Source organism: Siniperca chuatsi, linkage group LG9, assembly GCF_020085105.1.
Source record: "Siniperca chuatsi isolate FFG_IHB_CAS linkage group LG9, ASM2008510v1, whole genome shotgun sequence".
Classification (NCBI taxonomy): Eukaryota; Metazoa; Chordata; class Actinopteri; order Centrarchiformes; family Sinipercidae; genus Siniperca; species Siniperca chuatsi.
This window is the reverse complement of record NC_058050.1, coordinates 20,060,913-20,085,000: the sequence shown is the minus strand read 5'-3', so window position 1 is coordinate 20,085,000 and position 24,088 is coordinate 20,060,913. Positions and strand designations below refer to the sequence as shown.

Genomic DNA, 24,088 nt, shown 5'->3' with positions numbered 1-24,088 from the left:
CTGAATGTAAATGCACAAGCATGCACGCAGAGCTCTGCAAACCTCCAGCTGTGTGTGGCTGCTGGTCTGGTCGGAGACACATTGCTTCTTTAAAAGTTTGCATGTGTGGATTTGTGGTTCCATGAATCCGCACCGTGACACTGTGGGCTCTTACATGAACGTTTCGAAAGCATTCACAGGAAGTAAATATCTCATATGCATGCCCGCAAGCCCACCTAAAGTGTGGTCAGGGGGTGGGAGTATATAAAAAGTTTGCACACTTCTCACACTTTCTGTCGTGGTGTGCAAACCATTACTCCTTTCTCGTGTATAGTGCCTAATCAAATTGGATGCACAGCTGATCATTTCTTCTTCTTTCATCCTCATCTGCATCCTGTGATCCAGAATGACCACCGCTATCATCAATCATGTTAACAGCACTGGCAGGTAAAGTTTTTTTTCTCTTTTCACTTTATCCAACATGTCAATTTCTGATTAATCTCCAGCCTGTAAATGCAAACACACTAATATTTCTATACTACTGTGTCTTTATCGGAGTCAAAGGCAATGTAAACAGATGCACTGTATAGTCACCCTGATTAGGTGTACAATTGTTATTGGATAATGATGAATCAATTCATCCCTAATGTAACCCTAACTGAGTCATTCTAGACATGAACTCATTATTAGTCCAGCTTTTACAAGAGGCTCAGTTGTGGTTATGAGATTAGCATATCCTGATTTTACCTGAACTGGCTGTTTATTTTACTGTTTATTGCTTTTGTGTATTTTATGTGTTTTATTTCTTTATATTTCGTCATTCACTGTGGTATTTTATTTTTCTTGTTGTGAAGCACTTTGTACTTTGTTTTGATAAGTTCTCTATAAATAAAGTTTTATTATTATTATTATTATTATTATTATTAAATCCACAATACAATTCAACTATAAGAAGTCAGCTTACTGGGACAGAGTCCTATATAATTTATCCTGCTAATGACTTTTAAAGACAGAGTGATGACAATGTTGGTGCTGGTTTTTTAAAGGAACTCAATAAAAGGGAAGTTAAAAATACTTTGTTTCTATTATATTTCCTGTATTTGAATTGTTTTAAGTATTTGGATCACTTACAGTCTCAGGGCATTTGCTCCGTCTTATGCTTGTCTTGCTTTGGCGCCATGAGAGAGGACATTTATTCTCATCCCACTACGTAACACATTTATGTTCAAAATTGCTTTGTTGAAAAGATACATTGATTGATTATCGTGGTTATCAGTCATTCTACAACCGTCAAACCAACTCTTTTTTTCACAACGGAACAACATTTCACAGAAAGCAGCAGTACAGAGACAACCATCTATCATAGTCACACAAAATAGCTCATTCACAAAACTCAAATTGCCCTATTCATGAATTCTTGAAACTGTGCAGAAACAACAGTAGGCTACTATCATCAAGTTCCAGACTAAAGCTATAAATTAAAAGTGCTTAAAGCAGTGGAATTACACACTCTATATCATATATCTTCTTATCTGAATTAACTGAATTAACATTTAAGATAAAGTCAAGACAACTCTTCAATAATAACATGACTCAAAACCATCTTTTATTGTAACAATATCAGCTCCTGCATTATTTGATCACTCTTAAACTTTCTCACAATTTGGGGCGCCCTGGTAGCTCACCTAGTAGAGTGCATACCATTAAGACTGAGTCCTCACCGCAGCGGCTCGGGCCCTTTGCTGCATGTCATCCCCTCTCTTTCATGTCTCTACAGCTGTCACTGTCCAATAAAAGCAAAATGCACCCACCCCCCAAAAAAGGCACCATTACAAATGATGTATCTGTGCTGAAATGTCTGTGTGGTTTGGTATATGTTTGCCAAACAAAAAAAAAACTTGAAAGATTTGTAAATCTGGCCATAAAACCATGCTATTGCAAAACATAATGTACAGGCTGACCATGCCTGTGCAGTCATTAAAGTTGTGACAAATAGAGCTGATGTCGTGATGACATAATAAACTATGCAGAAAGGCATATGATTCTCATTATTAACACTGTAGAGCCCTTGGCCTTGATGAAGAACTGATTTTTCCTTGCTTCTTTTAATTCATAATATACCTGATTGCTGTGGAACTTGTATGCATGGTATGTGGCACTCAGCTCTCAGCTCCTGTACCTCCTTTGGATCCACTATTTATTATTACATTATATTATTTACACTATTTATCTTAATAGTCTTAAAAATCCATGCAACATAATATCCCACTACAGACTTCATACACCATGTACTTATAGTATGTACAATAAACTTCAATTCAGCTGAACAACAGAAAGCCATTGGACTAATACATATTTTTTACTATTAATAAGAAACAAACCCGAAATATAGTATGAAAAATATATGATAAAATATAATGATCGGCATTTGGATGCTTGTCTCTTATTTAACTGATAAGAAGCAAAACTCTTGTGGTCATTACTATATGCAGATGCTCTGATGAGGTATACACAGTAGGCTACATATAATTTCAGGAACTACGGACTGCCACAGTGAAATATCTTTAACAATTTAAGACCAGTGAAGTCTGTAGATGATCCTGACTAAGTTTTGGCCCAGCGGTTTCTGACGAGGTAGGATTTTGAGAAAACTGAGAGGGGGAAAAAAGCGCACAATTGGACATTTTTTCAATTGTGCAGATGACTTGAGAGATTAAAATGATGAAAGAAGTTTGACTCTAGGCCAAGCTGTTCGGATTGGTCCAGATATGCTATGTGCCCAGTTTGATGCTGAATCCGATTGGTCAAAATTTTTAGGAGTAGTGGAAAAAAACAGACTGGGACAAAATCCTAAAAGGTGCAAATAGGCGTGGTTTATATGGATAGATTCGTCTAGACCAGGAATTTTGTTTCTGAGACTTCAAAAGTTCAAAAGTTAAAGGCCAGAACGTAAGGTCCGTTTTGTTGTCTGAGTAGTGGGTAAGATTTTCAAGCTATCTGCCGAGTTTGGGAACTGTAGCTGTTACGGTTTCTTAAACCTAGATACTTTTAGGGCGGAATAAGAAGAAGACTCCTACAGATCCAGTAGGATTCCAGCCCCTGACACACGGCTGTGTGCCGCTTTTGTTTTGTTTTGGTTTCTTCAGAAAGTAGGTCATGTTTTTTTATATTTTTCAGGCAGCGGACCATGGCCGCAACCATCTCTGCCTTCGTTGCTCTCAGTGGCTTAAGTGAGAATACATCTGTAGAAGACTTATCAGGGTAAGATTACAGCTGACACTCATACCACTACCACACATTTTGTTCTCTGTGTTGTCATAAAGTCTGTGATACGTCTTTGACAGTGTGTGCCTCGCTAGTTTCCACTGTTTAACTTTACTCGCCTAGTATAGGTTATTTATTAGCAGCTAGCATTTCAGTTACAATTTAATATTTCAGTGTATTTTGCCTTAACATCTATTTTGCTGACATGCGCTCCTAAATTGGGCTGCAAGATTGCAACTGCATTTATTCTTGTTGCTTTACATTTGTTTGACAGTGCAGCTTATCTTAGTGAAAAGGTTTCATTGCACTCCCCACAGCTACAGTGCATAGTAGTATAGTTTTTTTTATATCTGTGTTAAGCTAGATTGCTGTAGATCCAATAAACTCATCTGAAATAATTGGAACTTTGTAATCATTCATTTGTCATCGCTTGGTTTCGTTCTCCTGTTTCTCACCAGCTCTGCTACATCGTTCTTCACAGATGACATCACTGTAAACGCCACAGATTACTACGATTACTCTTACAACCTTGTCGAGGACTTTGGGAGGTGTGTGTATGAGCGTCATGGGGCCAGTTTTCTTCCAGTCCTCTACTCCATTTTCTTCCTCCTAGGCCTTCTGGGTAACTCTCTGGTCCTCTGGGTCATTTCTTGTGGGGTGCGAGTCCGCAGCATGACCGATGTGTGCCTCCTAAACTTGGCTGTTGCTGACCTTCTCTTGGTGTGTTCCCTTCCATTCCTAGCCCACCAAGCCCGGGACCAGTGGCTTTTTGGGGATGCTATGTGCAAAGTGGTTCTGGGTGTTTATCATATTTCTTTTTACTGTGGGATCTTCTTCATCAGTCTAATGAGCATCGACCGCTACTTGGCTATAGTACATGCTGTTTACGCTGTGAGAGCACGGACAAGGTCTTTTGGAATGATCGCAGCTGCTGTTACGTGGGTTGCTGGATTTCTGGCTTCTTTCCCTGACCTCATCTTTCTCCAACAGCAATCTAATAATAGTAATAATCAGTACTGCTTCCCTGCATATCCCACAGCTGCTTCAGGTGATGCTTATTCATACCACTTCTGGACAATCTTCAGTCTTTTTAAAATGAACATTTTGGGTCTATTTATCCCGGTTGTCCTCATGGGTTTCTGCTACTCACAGATTGTCTGGAGGCTACTGTACAGCCGCTCATCCAAGAAACAAGCCATCCGTTTGGTTCTCATAGTGGTAGCTGTTTTCTTCTGCTGCTGGGTCCCCTATAACATTGCATCGTTCTTCAAAGCACTGGAGCTACTGCACATCTATGCAGAATGCAAAAGCAGCAAAGACATCAGATTGGCTTTACAAGTCACTGAGGCCATTGCCTACTCTCACAGCTGCCTCAACCCCATCTTGTATGTGTTTGTTGGGGAGAAGTTCAGGAGACACCTGCTGAGGCTGATAAACAGGACTCCCTGCAAACTGTGCCAGATGATCAAGGTCTTCATGCCTCAGGACAGATCAACCGGGTCAGCCTACTCACAGACCACCAGCCTGGACGAGAGGAGCACTGCTGTGTAAAGTGGAGGTATGGGGGCGGTGTTATTTTGGTTATGTGGGTTCCTGTTATTTGTATCTGTGTGGTTGTCTCCATGATGAGGCATTTTCTTGTGAAGTCAAAAAGAGGCAGTTCTGGGTAATGCTCACTTCTTATAGGCTATTTTAGGACTTCAGCACATGTGACTATGTATCAGTTTGAGACATGAGCCTGAATTTAAGGTCTCTTGATGTTGTAATAGTGTTACCCTACATTTATATATTTTTTAAATACTTTTATAAGTTCTATAGACTCTATAAGAATGTATAATGGAATTGTACTGTAAATATGGTTTTGGATACTTTCTATTTTTTTTGTGAATTGAGAATGAAAGAGAGATTTTGTTTTCCCTTTTTATCACATACTGAAGCTGGGTGAAAAAACTGTGTCGACCATAACAGCTATCAACATCAGCATTCGAAGCCTCAGCAACCCCCTTTAGTCATCAGCCGCCAAATGAAACAACAGTCATGCTGCAACAAGCCAGAGCCTGACTTAGATACTGACCATTTCCTTGCATTCAATTAAGGTAAACACCATTATGAAAAGTGAAACACATATTAGCTTTTATCTGCACATGATAAACGCTAATCATGCTAATCCGCTGTCACAACTGCATCAGTTTTGTGTGTATCAAACTGCTGCACAGCAAAAGGTTCCCGGTGCAGTTGGCAACCTTAGTATTGCAAGTTTTACAGCGTCTGTAGCAGCAGATTTGCGCTTAACATAGAGAAAACCACAACCTGGAAGGGGAAGTGGAGGTTGTCAGTTTAACCTTTGCAGTTTCTGTGCACAAGTGAGCACTGTCAACATTTGAAAATAAAACATTTCTACTGATATTAATCAGCATGTCACCAAAACAGGTCTTTCTTTTTTTTTTTTTTACTTCTTATACATTTTGAATAGACTATAAGAAGAAATTCCCTTATTAAATCAATATACTCTATATTCTGTCATCCACACTAACCAACCATACCATTCAATCAGTGAACAGTTAAAGTTATTCATTAGACCCTTTACCCATGGAAGACATTTTGAATATATATCACGATCATGAAATTAAAACTATTTTTTTGGTAGTATTCAACAATCACATCTCCCATCTGCCAAAGACACATGGGAACTCTAGTTGTTGAAGTACATTTCACTTAGATTTTTTATATAGTCAATTTAATATTGCACTTTCAGAAAGTTGGATGACTCGAGAAAGACAGATTTGAAAAAGAACTGTCAAAATTGAAACAGCAGAGGCTGAGACATCCTGACATCTAGTCCCTATAGCGGATCAAGGTCCATAAACACCAAATCCTACACTTCCCATAATGCAACTAGATAGTGTCTTTCATTAAACCCTCCCTGCCTGGTAAATGCACATATTTCTTTAAACTCCATGTTTGCAGTGCAGGCTTTCTCTTATAAATGTGTAGTCTCAAAGCCCAAGCTGAGATACTCTGATGACGTCGCTGTGACTCATCAGGATGTTCTCAGACAGCTTAGCTCTTTCAGAAGGCTCCTGTTTTTTTTAATTTTACGTCATTGTTTTATAATATTTTTATGTTATGTTCTCCATATGTATTTGTATAATTTTAAATATTTGATTTGTATGTGCTGATATTGTTTACCTGAATGTTATAAATATATATTATCTATATATTATATATATTATTGTTTTGTTAAAAAAAAAAAGCTCCTTCAGAGGGGCAGCTGGTATGATACTCCTCTCTCCCTCATTTCCTGCTGTCGCTACCAAATAAAGGCAAAATGCCAACACAAAATATTGTTTAAAAAAAACAATGTCAAAGTCTTACTCTGAAGGGGTACAGAGCCACAGAAGACATGCAACTGTTTTCACAGACTGAAGAGTACTAGCCTTGACTAGTAAACCGACTTTGGCATGTAAAATCAGTGGAGTGCCCCTTTGACAGAGCATGTTCTCACAACTGAACAGTATGCACGTTTAAAAGGTGGCCCCTAAATGCCAGTGCAGTCAGTAAAGTGACCCATGTTTTCTACCCTGAGCCAGTTTCAACATTTTCATTTGCTGAATCGCATAATTCAGTAATTTGTTTCTATTCTTAGGAAAAGTATCACATTGTCAGCACTGTTGATGATTGATCATAAATGCGTTCCAACACAAGCAGCTGATGTTGTGTTAAATATTTCTGTATATTAAGCTATTGCCTTTTCCAATAAACTTTTATTATGAAAATACCCCAAATATTTGATTGATTCTTTGTATTTTCTGTACAGTGATATGTTCTGAACAGCAGCCTTGCATTATATACTGTGATGAAAAACAGTAGGGAGAGTATAGGGGCATGGAAGTTGCAGGCTCCTGAAGCCGCCTCTGGTCCTGTGACGATAATAATAACTAACTTTATTTAAATAGCCCCTTTCAGAACGAAGCTACAAAGTGCTTGACAGTAAAAGCAAAGAAAATTAAATCCAGTAAATAAATAAAATTCAAAACATAAATTATAAAACAAAATAAACTAATTTGAACAACAAACAGCATTTAGTATAAGTTGCAGTTGCAGAGAGAAGGAGGCCTCGTCCATGCATAACAGCGGCGGACCTGTTGGACAGATAAGAGATGAAGCAATCCAGAGCCACATCACTGATACCAACATAGTTTTTCAGACGTCTGAGCTCAGGTCAAGGAGAATTAAAATGGAGAACAGGCCTGCGTCAGTGATTGCAGTCATTAAATACTTTGACCAGAGCAGTCTCAGTGCTGTGCAGAGAGCAAAGACCAGATTGAAATGTGTCAAAAAGTTGATTGTTGTTCATAAAACAAATTAATTGTTTCTAAAATCTTGGATAAAAATGGCCGTTAAGAGATGGGTCTGGAATGACTGAAAACAGAGGGAGCCAGAGAGGGCTTTTTTAAGAGGGGGTAAACAGTGGCATGTTTAAAATTGGAGGTGAAAATGCCAGTAGACAGAGAGCAGTTAATAATGTCTAAAATATCCATTCACACTTTTAAAAACAAAGTGTGAATGCAGTCTGGAGGGCAGGTGGATGATTTTAAAGGTGAGTTCCAGGGTTGACAGAGAGATTTCACGTTAATGATGAAGATGGGTTGGCGTCAACATCAAGCTCTCTGAACTCTGTACTGATGTGCTGCCAAATCCCCACTGTTTTGTTGTAGAATAACAGATACAGTAGATAAACAGATTTTTTTAAACAATAAGAAATGTTAATTAGAATCGTCATACTAAAGCTTAAAGATTACTCCCATTGTGGGAAAGGGTAATAATTATACACTTTATTTATATGGCACCTTTCATACAAAACATGCAGCTCAAAGTGCTTTACATTTAAAAAGGAGAGGACAGATCTTTAAGTCAGACGAGACAGGTTTAAAAAATAGAGAGAGCCCAGAGTAATAATCCAGAGGACTGCAGATGTCTCTAATATGTATTTCTGATCATGGAACTCTGAATGGAAAAAAATTAGTTGCGCAACCTCTTGTTGCATATTTTTGGCAATCTCTCATAAGACTGAAAGCTTTGGTTAAGTTACCAAGAACTGCATGCTTTGCAATTTTGCAAATAGTAAGAGAGTAGAAAGTAAGAGACCTAACTTGATTTGAATAACTCTTCTTTCCCTTCTAAGAAAATTGTCAGAGGGACTTACCCTGAACTGTTTGGGGGCCAAGAGACTGTTTCAGCTTATATTTAAGCTTTTAAAGGCTGGCTGTCTGTTTTGACAGATATGATGCAAGCCAAGCTGAGGTGCCTACTTGAGTACTTCACTTGTAATGGAGGGTGCTGTAAGGTGGTGTGCATGTTATTCCTGTGAACTCCTTGTCAGTGGTACTGTACTTAAGTACAAATTCGAGGTACTTGAGTATTTATATTTTATGCATCTTTATGTTTCTACTCCACTACATCTCAGAGGCAAATATTGTACTTTTGACTCCACTACATTTATCTGACAGCTATAGTTAGGTGTAATTTACAACACTACAAATCTTATTTTATGATCTTATAGAATATGATATATTGCTGTAGATTAAGCTACCCAACAGTATATAAAGTAGTTAAAATTAGCTCAACCTTACACATCTACAGGAGTAAAATGCAACATACACATTAATGCAGCAGCAATATTAATCCAGAAACATCAGAGGGCATGGAGAGCGCAGACCTCCGCCAAGGCCAATAGACCAGTCTTCTATGTCTGAAAAGCAAATCTGCAAGCACAACCACTAATATGTGGTCGTGGGGTTTGGGCATGGGCGTGGGAAGAAGTCGAAGTGCTGAGGGGGCTGCAGCACCCCCTAAAATCAGGCATAATAAAAACCATCAGTTCTTCTTTCTTACTGGGATTTATATGCGTGGTACACTAGTATTTGTGGTAGGTAAGAGGTTTGACTTAGTTTATTATTAATGTGTATTAGTCTACAATAGGGAAACAAACTAATTTCCAACCGAAGCAAGGCAAGGCCGGATCTATCACACACGCACACAATGGGGTGTTTTAGGGAGTTTAGAATGTCCCCCTGAATCAAAGTAACCAAAGTCATCAGGGCACGTGGTCAGACAGACCCAGAGAGTTCAGTCCAGCCAGCTACAGCTAGAGGTAACTGTATATGCAGCAAGATAAATACACTTCCAAAAAAGGTTAAAGACAGCAGTTGGTCTTTGAGGTTTTTACTGGAAGAAAATGTGAAACTGTGAAAACATTATTGGACATCAAATTCAATGATAGCAATTACAAATCAGAAAAAGATAAGATAACATAAACAAGATTTAGACCAAAGGTATTGTGAAAATGAAATAGTACAGTAACAAGGAAATGGGATTCACAAAAGTATAGACTTAGTTACATTGTCCCTCATGCCGGAAAGAAAGTATCAACTCACTCTCCATAGGAACTACAATAAATATTGTTAAAATTGGAGACAAACAAACTGAATTCTTCACCCAGAGAAGAGGTGTTCATCAGGCTGCAATTTAAGCCCGATTTTATTTACTGTGCATATAAATGAACTTGCTGTACAGTTGGATCAATGTGCTGCTCCTGGCCACTCCCTCCTAGATAGAGAGGTGGAGTCTCTGTTTTATGCTGATGACCTTGTTCTACTGTCTCCTACTGAACAAGGACTACAGCAACAGCTGGTCATAGTAGAAAAGTACTGTCAGAACTGGGCCGTGTCAGTAAATAAGAAGAAAACTAATGTCATGAATTTTCAAAAATGCCCTAGATGTCAGGAGAACAAATACCAGTTTACCATAAATAATCATATCATTCTACCTTGGTAGAACCATAACAGTATCAGGGAGTTTCAACATGGCAGTAAATGCACTAAAAGAAAATGACCCGTTGGGACACACATCCAACAGAATCTTTACATGCAGAATTCTGCAGATACATTTTACATGTACACACAAAAACACCAACAAATGCATGTAGAGCAGAATTAGGCAGATACCCATAAATAATTAATATTGAAAAGAGGACGCTCAAATGTTTTAATCACCTTAAATCCAGCCCCCTAGACACCCTCCATTCCAAAGCCCTCCAAACCCAAGAGCTGAGCCCAGAAAAGACTCCCCCTATGTCAGTTGGTGCTGAGACTAACTGCCCCTCTCAGACACACTCTGATCAGTCTCACAACAACACTGCTTTCCAAACACCAGTCAGAGTAAATCTAATTATTATGTATATATTAAAGAGACCTATTTGGAACATTGAAAAGAAGAAACTAAAAGCCAAAGTAGATCAGAATGTTATCTGGCCCTGAAAAGAGATTATGAATTGTCAGAATCTCTCTCTACTGTCAGAGATAGAAAGCAGAAACAGATCCTAACCAAGTACAGGCTCAGTGACCACAAACTGGCAATTGAAAAAGGAAGACACAGAAAATCCTGGCAACCAAAAGAAAACAGAATATGTGGTCACTGTTTGACTGGTGAGGATGAGACAGTGGTGCACTTCCTCCTACAATTTACAACATTCAATAAAATAAGAAACATTTACTTTAACAAGTTCAACTCTGTAATCTCAAATTTCAAAGAGCTAAATGAGCTCTCAAAATTAAAAATACTCAGTGAACAGTGAATGACCTACACACACACACACACACACACACACACACACACACACACACCACACACACACACACACACACACACACACTCATCCACTGCTTGGTCTTGTATTTGTATTTTAACTGCAAGTCTACAATGTATTATTATTCTTATTATTATTATCCTATCTACTTATCTGTATATATTTTAATATCACAATTCTTCTGTTTATGTATGTTTTTATTTTACACATGCTTTGGTAATGTTAACATCTGTTTCCCATGCCAACAAAGCCCAATTTGCATCAATTCCCATGTGCAGTGTTGCTGCTTTAATAATTATGCAACTATTTATGAAGACGTGTTGTAGCCGTATTCTTACACAGGCATGTACGTATCTGGTACTGCGATAGATGTCTGTATTGTGTTAACTCTTGTGTATTAAGTTCAGTATTAATATTTTACCTTAGTGTATTGTCCAAATATTTGTCAATATCAATTTGTACTTTGATGCTTTGTCAAAACGTTCATGCCAATAAGGCCTTTGAATTGAATTGCATTGAGACAGAGAGAGAGAGAGAGAGAGAGGTCATCCATATGGATATGGAGCGACTGCGGCTTATTGGTAGAGCTGATCGACCAATCGGAAGATCGGTGGTTTGATCCCGGCCGGTTCGATCCCCCCAGCCCACTTGTAGAAGTGTCCTTGGGCAAGACACTGAACCCCAAATTGCTCCCGAGGCCTGTACCTTTGGTGTGTGTGTGTGTGTGATATGGGGTGAATGTGATACATATGTGTGGTCAGAAGACTACTGTACAATACAAGTACAGTCCATCTACGATATGGTAAGTGGAGAAAACTAAATACAAACAAACAAAAAACTGATCATTTAATCATGAAGCCTCAGTGAAGTGTATGAACTACACTGCAGAGTCTCATATGAACGGGTCCATCGCTGGCTGAATGGGCATTGGTAGATCCACGTATCCTCGTCTCCTGTATGAAATGTCTGACAGACAAACAAAACACAACCTCCTTGGCGAAAGTAATATTGTAAAACACTGACAAGAACCAATTTTCTGCATAATGAGTAGCTTCTTGATAAGTAAATTAAGAACATTTTGCTGATTTGCATAGTTTTATTTAAGTAAGGATTTGAATGCAGGGCTTTTACTTGTAGTAGAATATTTTCACAGTGTGGTATTAGTACCTTTACTTAAGTAAAGGATCTGAATACTTATTCCACCACTGCTCCTTGTTAACAACAATGAAAACTAGTTGGTTTCTGTTGTTTTCCAGAATGTGAGAGACTGCTGAGGTGAGGTGCTACACCCAATCTGCCAGAGGATATCAGGCTTGCACACAGGCTTGTCATTTCCCTGTTTTATCTCACTTCTTAAGACACATTTTTATAAAAAAGCTTTTATTGTGTGATGCCTATTTTTATTTTATCTTTTATTTTGATTTGTTTGTGTGTTTTATATTGATTGTTGTAAAGCACTTTGTTACCTGTATTGAAAAGTGCTATACAAATAAAGTTATTATTATTATTACTTTAACTAAGCATGTAACTTGATGATCTACCAGTTGTTTTATGTGTATGTGATCATCAAACCATTTACAGTTTTTTTCCAGTTGCTAACAAGCATTGTTCAATACTGAAACCACATTTTCAAAACTCTTCACACAGTCTGCATTACCAGCATGAATGTTGGCCAAACAGCTAATCTCACCTACAAAACTCACTCAGACCAACATAACACTGGCAACAATTCTCATTCAGAAAACACATTTCATTCACAACACACTGACATAAAAAACACTAACAACAGGAAGCATTACATGATTGATGAACTTTTCTTTTTTAAAGTTTCAGTGATTTTCTACATAAATACTGTAACACAATTTCACTTTACTGAAAGCATTTGTAACACGAATGAATCAGAAATTAATCAAAATTTCATTTTTTTTTAACATGAATATAGTACTTGAAAATTATAACAAAAAAGGTGAAAAAAGAGCAGAAAAAACTCCAGGGCTGCAATGATAATAAAAAAAGAATGAATAAAATACATCCTACACATTGCTGTAACAACATGTGTAGTTTTTCGTTAGAGTAAATTACAGTGATGGTTCTAGTCTGCTCTCTCTGTTCTCATCAACATCACATCTGATGTCGTTTCCGGCATCTTGGAAAGTTCCTCCTGGGATGTCTGATCCATCCCTGGCAGCCTTCAGGAGAAATGTTTCCACACCCTGCATTCATTGCCCCCAGTATTTTAGTATACTTTCAGTATTTAAAAATAATTACTGCATAAATGCTTGGAATTTGCCATCATTCTGTTTTGAATGTGTTTGTAATCATTTTGAATACAGTGTGTTAGCATTAGAAAAATGTGCTGAAAATACACAGTATTTTGCATGTTGTGGAGTACGAATGGGAAAAGAGTTCCTGAATTTTGAAAAGTGTGGTCACTGAATGCATTTTGTCTGAAAGCAATGAAAAACGGTTCACAGTTTGGTCTGCATTGACTTCTGTTTCGCTGACTGTGTGAAGAGTTTTGAAAATGTGGTTTCAGTATTGAACAATGCTTGTTAGCAACTGGAAAAAACTGTAATACAACATCAGTTCTTTAGTGCCACCTAGTGGTCTTGAAGAACCTGGTTGCACTGTGGGCGAACTGTGTATTTGATAATCATCTTACAGTCTGTGACTGTGTGCACAATCTGTATGTATGTGGGTCACAAATATGTCATTTTCTCTGCAGACTGACTTTCTAGGTATTTTGTGCTAAGATATCCTTTTTACTATTGGAGGTAGGACTATTTAACATGATATCATTCAAAGCTTCTCAGGGTTTCACTTGTTCAAACCATGAAAAGAAGAGTCAAACAGGGATTTCTGCGTATGAGTGAATACTGTATTCAGTGGGTGATGAAGACAGAAGGATGCCCAGAAGTTACACACGGCGAGGTGCCACAAAGGGGGAAATATTATCTGGATACTAAGAAATGCACATGGTCAAAGGCATCAATGGAAATATCACACAGCATTTGTTAGTAGGTCGAACCAAATTTGTAAACCATAACGTGAGACACAAATGTGACAAAGAAAGAAGAAACACTAACAGCATGCAACACCTTTACACTTAACAGCTCTTGCATGAGATTTTGATCACAAGATAGCATGCAGAGATTACACAGATATGCCCTCTGTGGTTTCATGCAAAAAAAAAAAATTCTGCTGCTTCTGTGGCTGAGAAAAAAAATTAGATTTAACACCTGATAAGAAAAGTTATTCCTTTCACACATCTGTGTACAAACAAAGTGATCTGTATAACCGTTTGCAGAGACACAGGTACAGTACTGCAGGTGAAGAAAGGTAAATCGGCAGATCAACTGTCAGTTATGGGTTTATGTAAACAACAAGACATTACTTCCTACTCATACATTTTCTGTGGGTTCTTCAAACAACTCACTTCAGTTTTTATAGTAAAGTCTCTCTATGGTTTGACTGAAAAAATGAGTTAGAAATGGCAAATGACATTAGATGTGGATTAAGGAGGTGGGGAAATTGTGTGTTGTTTGCAGTCATGCACAGAAGCAGCATCTGCAGAGGACAGATAAAATCAGTAACACCCCCTCTTATGCTGTTTTGTATGGGTTATCACAGGTACAGATCTCTATCAGAGTAAACACATTCATTTAGTGTTACTGTATCTCTTTCTTGTTTTTATCGTATCATCTTGCTTTTCATTGCTGGAAACAGGATTTCCCCTCATTGGTCTAAATATCAAATTCATCATCGTCACCTTTACACAAGAACATAAAAAGAACATTAACACACATGTGAAGCTGTGTTGTTTTTCTCATGGGTTCTAGTTTGAAATGAAAAACACATGCAGTGTAAAATCAGCCTTTATGTCACAGTATAGAAGTTGTTTATTATTGCTGTTTTCATTCATTTTGATTGACAGTTAACCTATTGAGGGATTTTCCCTGCCTTCTACTCATGCTGGGAATACAGCATCACCTTCCTTTGCAATGCTTAAAGGTTATGGGAAATAATAAATGACTAATAATAGCTTCAAGACAAACTACATTTTCATATGTGGGTATATGTGAGTATACTGTATGTGCACACAAATTTTTGGAGAAACCAATTGTTCCTTGTACGTTTAATGGCAAAATAACAGAGGACAAAATAAAATATTTACAACACTTAGTAACATGTAAACACAATCTTCTGTACAAAGAAATATACATGCAAAAGTAAAAATAAGTCATAATAAGACATTCAAAATGACATTGCTGCAGTCTTGTTCTATGTGTATTTAAAATATGACATAGTTATGAGGTTTACATCCTGGGTGTGGGCAAACTGCCCGACCCTCTCTGTACATCTTTACATCTTTTATAGGCTGGGTTTCCCAAAGGCATTTTATTACTTAGATCATATTCTTCCATGAATAGGCTTTAAGAGAATTTGATAAACTGATTAACAGCATGATTTTGGGAAACCCAGATTCACACCAATAAATAAAAATGACACAATATGAGAGACTTAGACTGAAAAGACCAACAAGAGCCATTGAACTCAACATGTTATTGACTTCTTTAACATGAAATCAGATTATCTGACAGTAACTCCTTCAAATAAAATAAGAAACAATGCACGTTTTTAGTTTAACCCACCTCTCTAGGTTGACTCACTCAACTGGCACTAAAAAAAAAGTTTTCAACAACTTCTTCACCTAAAGACATCTTTAGGTTTTAAAGAAATCTCTTTCATGGTGATTACCTGTTCATGCTGAGTGATATTTATCAAACTGTTTAAACTGTTTGTGGTACAATATTTGGGTGTCTCCTAAAGGGTATAATGCATTCTCCAATCATTGGTGAATGGGCCACAATGAGACATTTTTCCAGACCTATTGCTTGGTAAAAATGTCAACCAAGTCTGTCTTCTGACGTCAAACTGAGATGCTAAAAAATCTAGCGACATACACCAGTATCTACCTACAAAAGCCAAACAAACTCACACAGCAAACCACTTTGTGCACAGCTTGAAAAAAGACAAGTGAGATATTTGTTTTTTTTTCAGCAATAAACCACCAAACAATTTCTTATTACAATAAGAATAAATAAAGCCAGACTGAACCATTGTAAACACTCATATGTCTGGATTCAGTGTGGTCTGTTATAACTTAACATGAGAAATCATAAAAAACACATTTTAGCAGGAAAAGAAAGTGTAGTCAACTTTGGTATTGTTACAGAAAATCAAAACATAACAATGACAAAATGAAAGCATAAGTGCCTATATTTTATAGATACACATTTTTATACATTATTTCCAAAAACCCTCCTCTTGTCTGGGGTTTTTGCAGATATTAATACTGAACTTAATACATAAGAGTTAACACAATACAGACATCTATCGCAGTACCAGGTACGTACATGCCTTTGTAAGAATACAGCTACAACACAAGTCTTCATAAATAGTTGCATAAATGTTAAAGCTGCAACATTGCACATGGGAATTGATGCAAAATACGAGTGCATTTCTAGTAGCTGTTTGTTCATAGTGAAAACCCAGGTGCTCTGTCCGCAGGAAGTGACTCACTTCACCAGCTGCGTGGACTCACTAATACTAGGCAAAAGAAATAGCTTTTGTTAATTTGAGACAAATTCTTCAAGAGAGAGAGAATGAAAGGCAGGAATACATTATTTACAAATAAGGCGGATGCAGGTAGAAATCTGAGAAGCTTTGCCAAATAGCTCTAATGCTTGTTCAAGTTAATTTAGTTTCTCTTAGTGTCACAAACTGAAATGACTTCACCTTTAACTGAACGGGGGCATAAAGATAAGCAAACTATTGCACTGAATGTAACTACAATGTGTTTCTGGAAAACATGGTTTTGGTCTTCATCTAGAATAAGTGGACCCTGCTGATGGGTGCCACTTATCACACATCTCAGTTCTCTCCTTTTCTTTCTACTTACTAACTCACCTTTGTTTTCCAAAAGGTATGAATAAAGACAGTTCTCTGTTTCCTCACTGTACATGGTTTCATTTACAAAAAGTAATCTCTCGTTACAAAAAAACATTTTCTTGTGTTCAACCGAAAGCAGCCTGAATTACTCTTATTATACAGTATTCTATTTTCTCTGTTTAACACTGTCCGAAACGCAAGACTTGCTCACGCTGGCTTGTTGAGAAAGCTTGGTTTTCTCCCTGCTTAGTCAAGGTTTGAAATCTCAAACAGATTCCAACAGTTCATTTGTTGTGCAGGCATAATGACAATATGCCGAGGTTAAGGGGAGGTGGGGGAGAGTCAAGGGGTTTATCAGCAGAGGTCGGTCAGTCAGCAGCAGCAGGACCTTTGTGGCTTAGTGAGGGAAAAGGTGATCATTGTGGAAATGTTGCTGGTGGTCCTCTCAGTAGGGTTTTAACACAGCTCAAGTGAACCGAGTTAACTTGTTACTCATCCTCCACAGTTTGCTGGACAGGCAGGAATTCCTTCTAAACCACAACAATGCAGGAACTGGTGTCTACAAACATGTTGTTGGTGTCACATCTACCTAGTGGCCTGTTTGTTAGATGTGGTTGAGCAGGCGGCTGTGAAGGAAGGCCTTAATGGTGCCAATGGGCCGAACATCGTTCTGGTGTTTTCGTCTCTCGATGAAGGAAATGAGTCTGGAGGTGTCCAGATGTGAGGTGTGATGTGGCAGCACTGGTGGCGGCCTATAATTTAAGGTGGCATGTCCATCGTCTCTGTTTATCACACCTTGAGGCTGGAGCCAGGGCTCCTGCAGACAGGACGCTGCAGAGGGCCGTCGCTCCGGCTCGCCCTGGAGCAGCAGGCAGACAAAGTCCCTGGCAGCTGGGCTCACACCTTGGAAGTAGTCCTCGGGGAAGCTGAAGTCCAGACGACAGATGTTCAGACACGTCTCCTCCAAACTCTCATCCAGGAAGGGAGAGGCACCGCTTAGTACAACGTAGGTCACCACCCCTGTAAATCATCCAGTCAATACACCAGTAAATGAATCAATGAATAGGTCAGTCAGTCAATTAGTTAGCAACAGGAAATTATGGGATGTGTGTATCAAGTCACCTGTACAATATATTACATAACTATGTATTGCTAAATAAGTTACAAACTACTTGTGCTTAGTTACAGACCTAAGCTCCAGAGGTCAGACATCAGTGAGGCAGGCTGACCCAGGACCAGCTCAGGAGCAGAGAACTCTGGGCTCCCCAGGAGAGGATGGATGTAGGAGGAGGGAGGGTTTAGCTGAGTGGCATCACCAAAGTCTGTCAGCTTGATCACTGGCTGGGAAGACACATTTTCCACCACAATGTTCTCAGGCTGTGGGAGCAGGAGAAAGGAACCAAGTTAGAAACAGCACATCCACTGGGCCAAACTGAGATTCCACTTAAACTGTTTTAAGTGGTTTGCTGACTCTTGTGATACTTAAATTGTACTTTTACTCAGTTTGAAAAGATATATATAAAACATTTTAAAAAATGCAGTTTAGCTTGCTGGTGAGGAAACACCTTAAAACCATCATGTCACACAATTTGTGCATCAAAAGAGGTTTCCCTCCAGTGACCTGTTTGTAAAATCTCAGTTCCCAGAGCCCATGGTGATGTCTTAAAATGTTTTTTTTTGTTTGTCTAACATCCAAAGATATTAATTTTGCTATCATATTAAGAAAGACTAAGAAAAACATAAAATATGTCAATTTTTGCTTAAAAACTACTTTATTAAATAAACTGATTAAACAATTGTTTATCAAAATAGTTGCCAGTTAACTTTCTTTAGTTTAGTCAACGAATCAATGAATCTACAAATGCTTTAGCTCTACTCTGATGTAAGAATATGTATTTACTTTGAGATCAAGGTGTGCTATCCTCCAGCTGTGCAGGTAGTGGAGAGCTTCAAGAATATCTCTGAGGTACAGAGCCACTTTCTCCTCCGTCAGGTTGCCCCAGCTCACTATATAGTCCAGGAAACGTCCCTGGTCTGCCCTGAAAACAGAAACACATAATTCATTTGTATGTAATTAGCGACTTAGAAATTCACAGGGATAAATAATTCATATTTTAATAATGGGGAGTCACAGCAGTACTACTGTTCTTACATCTCCAGTACGAGTACGTAGCTGTTGGCCGTCTCATATGCGTCCAGCAGCTTGACCAGGTTGGGATGGTCCAGAGTCTGTAGGAGTCTGATCTCCTGCAGCACCTGTTCTCGACGCAGCAGCTTCTTGTTAACGTGTTTTGCTGCAATTGTCTGTTTACTCCCTCTCTGGTCACAGCGCTTAGTCACTGAGAACCGGCCCCTGGGGAGCAAAAATGAGAGCTACCATTACACGTTGAGCTTTGGGGAATCAGACATTTTATATATGTTACTTTTACCTTACTCTGGATATCAGGTACATTTTCAAATCCTTAAGTGGATGCTTTACTTGTTTCAAATTGTGACAACCATTCTTTCGTCTTCTCCCTCACATTTACTTTATCGCTAGTAAATTTTCCTCTACTGGATGCAATAAGCAAAATAAGTTGGGGATGATACATGCACTTAAATGTGTCAGATCAGTTTATGTCATAGACTGATCTGACACTTTTAAGTGCGAAAGAAAGAAATTTCAATTCCTCCTCATCCAAATACCTGTAGTCCTGCTTTACCGCTACTATTACTGCCACTGGTATTAATGTCAGTAATATCGAGAATTTATTATCTTTGATGTGGTCAAAGAAACCCACAGAGTTCAAATTAAACAGGGTTTCATCTGTACATTCTCACCTTCCTAGTTCAGTGATCTCTGTGTAGTGGGACTCAAAGCTGCTTTTCCAGAGCACTTCACTGACATCATCAGGGGTTCCTGAGAACACATATTGTATTCAGAATGGGTTAAGTAGACTAAGCAGTAACTCTAAATTTGCCAAGCAAGCACTTTCTCTTTTTTTTTTTACAGCTTTACAGAACAAATCTGGATAGCTCACTGGCAAATGAATAGTTAAAGGGTTAATACCATGACAGGACTCTCACCTGAGACTCTGAGGCTGGCGGAGGAGGTGACAGAGCCTGCTACATTTGTGGCAACACAGGTGTACACACCACTGTCCTCTACAGACACTCCCAGGATACGAAGAGCTGCCTCTTCGGTCTCACTGTAAAAAGAAAGCCTGAGTTTTTCTCCATTTGATGATACTTTGCGAATTGCACATGATGCCAAATGTACAGTAGTATATGCTGTCACCTGTAAGTGATGCTGTAGTGTCCGTTGTTGCTCAGAGTGCTGTTGTCAGGTCCCCGCCAGGTGATGGTGGCCCGGGGTCGACCGCACACTTTACACCTCAGAGTCACACTGTCGCCACTCTCACATGCTACATCGCTGACCGGGATGAGGAACTCTGGAGGAGCTGGAGAGAAAGAATAGAGGTCAAAGATGATAAAAGAAAACGATACTGTACCTTGAATCCCAAATCAGCTTGAAACATACTGCTATACATGTTGAAAGTTACACATTTCAAAGTAACAGCCCACAACAGGAAGGGACAGATGTGGGAAATTTTAAAATAAATAATTTACACACACACACACACGCACACAGACACACACACACACACACACACTTATTCACTGCTTGGTCAAATGTAGCAATGTGTACATACCATCATGGATGAAGTTTGGATTTAGAAGCTGTAATGAAAATGTAAGGACAAAATTAGATTGCTTGCACAGATTAAAATGTAATGTGAGGACAGAGAGCAAATTCATTTTTAAGTTTGTAAAAGTGATCTTCACACTCTCTACCTTGACAGAGACTTTGTTGGCCAGGCCATCCTGAGACTTGCGGTAGCCGTTCTCCATCTTCCTGCCCTCCTTGTCTCTTTTCTCAGACTTTCTGCGAATACGGAGCGCTGTGTGCCATGATAATGATTTTCTAAAGCAAACAAGACCGGACGGGAGAAATCTCAGTTTCTATTTTGCTTTTGCATAATCATGATGCATTCTAACATTTACACTTGGTTGTTTTTGTCTCAGGAACAGAAGAAATGTCTCTTATTCTTACTTGATGGTTCCTTCAGGGAGTTCGGGTGTGATGGAGGATGAGGTATGTCCTAATACATAGCCAGGGATCCAGCCCTCAGCAGCAGGGCAGTGCTCATTGGCCGCTCGGTACACCAGGAACATGTTTTGCTGGTTGCTGGCTAGCATTTGGACAACCTCACCCTGCACCACACTGATCTCATCCTCCTTCACTGCCACATAGTCCTGGGTCACCAACATGGTGGACACACTGCTGCTGCTACTGCTTTCACTCTGTTGGAGAAGCAGATTTTAAAATGTTAGACTTAAACACACCACACTGTTTAAACAAAGCACAATATGAAACTACACAGGCAAACCAATACACACACACACACAACACGCACACATTAAAATACACACATGCACACACATTCCTGACAAAGAGAAGTACAAAAGTGTATCAGTAGCTTCACACCAATCAAATGCATGATTTGATTGACGGTAACACACACAAATGACCTTGCTAATATGCTTGATGCATGCAGCAAAGGAAGCATTGCAAAATGTTCTTATTTGCAATTGGTAAAGTTATGTTCTGAGAAGTTTTGAAGCCGAAGTGAAAAACTATTTCAAGGAAAAAATATAGAAGACACTCTTATCAGCTTGAACAGAGACAGAGTAGGCTGAAGTGAAGCAAACAGCGGCTGGTGTAGTCACAAGGCTAACCATTGCAAAGTTCAGACTAAACGGCTTATAGAAAAAAAGGTGAAAGGAAGTCATATGTGAAAGAGCTCCACATCCGTGACAAAGATTTGACCAGAGATCACTGATTATCGCATGAGAATATTCCCATGTAAGATTGAATAAAAAAAGATCAAAGAGAAAAACTTTTTTTTTTAATTTGGTAACTGTTAGTCTCTATTAGCTGGAGTTGAGAAGCAAACACATACTGAAGCCCAGAGAGAGTGTCTAAGAAAGCAGATACAACAGTTGCTCTATGAGTCAGATCCACACTGTTAGTACATTCTGGGAGAGCCAGTAAATTCTCTCTCACACACACTGTCGGTGAAGTTAGTGCACTCAGATAGCCATTAATCTCCAGCGTAGTAGTCGTTGCATGTACAAGCCATTCTCAGAACCAGTGGCAGGGTGACTGACTGACAGCCAGTCAGTGAGGGCGGGGTTAGTGACTAGTGGGTAGCTCTAGGCCTCACTGCCTGGGCCTCGACTTGGCATCTTACCCCGTTGCTCTGGGTGGAGTGTATGGACTGCTCGCTGGTGGAGGAGCAGGTGCTCATGCGGTCTATCTCCTTACTGTGGGTGGAGTGGCGGTGATGAGAGACCGTCCCATGACTTCCTCTGCCCAAAGAGTCCCCTCCACCACCACTGTCACTGGGGTACGAGAAGGAACCAGGCCGGCTGGCGGGAGAGGGAGGCATAGCAGGGACCATAGCCCAGAAAGAGTTGCCTTTATGAGCTGGGCTGGAGGGGACAAATGCTTCCTTTCCTCCTCCTCCAGGGGACTGAGGTGAAATCAGAGGTGAAACTGTCCCAACTCGAGGGCCTTTTAGGGGCAAATTCAGAGGAGCCACGGCCATCTGTGGTATATCAGCAGTTTGATGTTTCTGGGTTTCTTCATAGCCCCCCAGACCCGGTCTGACACTGCCCTCCATGCTATCTGATGGCCTGTTACTGTTATTACTGTTACTTCCATGAGAACTTTCCAGCCTCCTCATCTTAGGGACCTCTGAGGCTAACAGCTCTCCATTTGTGGTAGTGTCTGAGTAGGGGTTAGGGGGAAGGGACTGAGGGGACTGAGGGTGGCAGGGTGACCACATACCTGCTGATCTGTCGGGCCCCTCAGGGCCCGGGGGGTGGTGGTGGTGGACGGGCTGGGGGAGGCGTGAGGATGGCTGGGGGATGCGGGAGGGTCGGGAGCGAGGGCCGCACAGAGAGGAGGAGCTGTTCCCTGATCCTCCAGAGCCGCCGCCACCACCTCCCCCTCCCATGTTGGAGGTACTGTTGGAGGTGCTGCCTCCTGGCAGGCCTCCAGTACTACTGCTGCTACTGCTGGGTGGACCACCCGGCCCACCACCACCCACGTGGTTCCTCTGGTACTCGATGGGAGATGTCAGAGCTGTGGGAGAGGATGAGGGGCAAGGTTTCACTCATGCCACAAATTATATTTGTGTAAAAACTCAACTGTCTCGTAATTCAAGACAGAAACCTTGAAGAAAACTAGAGATTATTTAGTTCCAAGAGGTTTAAAAACTTCTAGGACAACTTTGAAAACTCAAACATAATGCTACTTGTGCACGTTTTCACTAAAAGGACCAAGTCCAGCATCATTTTGGTTTAAGCTTGTAATTTTGTGCACAGTAATAGGCACATCGTTCTCTTACCATTGAGGAAATTGCGCTGGTTCTCCAGTATCTGGCTGACCTGGTGGATCCAGACTTGACTGACTCCAGGGCTCATTGAATTGAGGGTGTACCTCTCCAGGTTGCCACTGGATGATCTAGAGGTGAGTGTGAACTTGCAGGGGTCGTCTGCATTTTCTTCTAAACCCAACCAGCTCACCTGAAATGATGAGACAGGAAAGGAGGAAGAAAGAAGAAGAAGGAAGAGAGAAGAAGGATGAGGAAGTGGCAGGGAAAAAAGTTAAAATGGCAATTGACATTTGTAAAAGTAGTTTGACATTGGCTTCTTGATTAAGAAGCTACAGTACAATCTACAGTACAAGAACATGCAATCCATAGATAATGTAATTTTATCAGTTGTGGGAGGCTTACATTTTGCTCTAACAGTAGCTTTCTGTGATTTTATTGAGCTGCACTAACCTTGATGCTGTTCTTGAAGAGGTAGCCAGGAGTGGAGAAGCCCTTCTTTTTGTCTAAGGGCTCGCTGAAGATGACGATCTGCTCAAACAGGAAGACTCTCCTCTCTTTCATCCTGGACAGAAGTCCTCCATCCTGGTCTGACACCATGAAGGTGTCTTGGAGGAGCAATCTGCCCTGCGCCACAATTTTTCCCTGAAGAAAGAGGGAGAGCAGAGGGAAAGGAAATCAGAGAAAAGACAAGGACAGTGGAGGATAGCATGCTATTCTAAGTTTTTCTACCAGTTTTCATAACTTAAATTTGGAATAGGCAAGAGAAAAACCAAACAAAAACAAAAGCAATGTCTAATACCAC

At 39.7% G+C, this 24,088-nt stretch overlaps 2 protein-coding genes across 10 annotated transcripts in view; one reads left to right on the top strand and one right to left on the bottom strand.

Annotated features, from left to right (window-relative positions):
• Nucleotides 1-256: 256 nt before the first annotated feature.
• On the top strand, nt 257-7,028 carry cabz01093075.1 (C-C chemokine receptor type 5). 4 transcript variants are annotated; one of them, XM_044208631.1, is made up of 4 exons: nt 257-426; nt 3,157-3,240; nt 3,702-4,801; nt 5,181-7,028. In XM_044208631.1, exons 1-3 carry the CDS (start codon nt 386-388, stop codon nt 4,792-4,794), a joined length of 1,218 nt encoding a protein of 405 aa, XP_044064566.1. In that variant the 5' UTR covers nt 257-385; the 3' UTR covers nt 4,795-4,801; nt 5,181-7,028. The 4 variants fall into 4 exon arrangements, with proteins under 4 accessions (XP_044064566.1, XP_044064565.1, XP_044064568.1 ...); XM_044208630.1 differs by having other exon boundaries at nt 261-426; nt 3,702-7,028; XM_044208633.1 differs by lacking the exon at nt 257-426 and adding an exon at nt 2,713-2,928 and having other exon boundaries at nt 3,702-7,028.
• Nucleotides 7,029-15,011: 7,983 nt separating this feature from the next.
• The window catches only part of triob (trio Rho guanine nucleotide exchange factor b), a 109,897-nt gene continuing 100,820 nt past the window's right edge, over nt 15,012-24,088 (bottom strand). For 4 of the 6 annotated variants that reach the window (XM_044207829.1, XM_044207831.1, XM_044207830.1 and 1 more), the window contains 12 exons: nt 23,737-23,928; nt 23,299-23,476; nt 22,138-23,033; nt 20,937-21,187; nt 20,536-20,807; nt 20,121-20,283; nt 19,910-20,031; nt 19,664-19,742; nt 18,996-19,196; nt 18,744-18,882; nt 18,034-18,220; nt 15,012-17,863 (listed from right to left, as the gene is read on the bottom strand). In XM_044207829.1, coding sequence (XP_044063764.1) covers nt 17,448-17,863; nt 18,034-18,220; nt 18,744-18,882; nt 18,996-19,196; nt 19,664-19,742; nt 19,910-20,031; nt 20,121-20,283; nt 20,536-20,807; nt 20,937-21,187; nt 22,138-23,033; nt 23,299-23,476; nt 23,737-23,928 — 3,096 coding nt within the window. In that variant the 3' untranslated portion in view covers nt 15,012-17,447. Of the gene's footprint in view, nt 17,864-18,033; nt 18,221-18,743; nt 18,883-18,995; nt 19,197-19,663; nt 19,743-19,909; nt 20,032-20,120; nt 20,284-20,535; nt 20,808-20,936; nt 21,188-22,137; nt 23,034-23,298; nt 23,477-23,736; nt 23,929-24,088 lie in introns of those variants that run through there. The other 2 variants (XM_044207832.1, XM_044207835.1) reach the window with 2 other exon arrangements.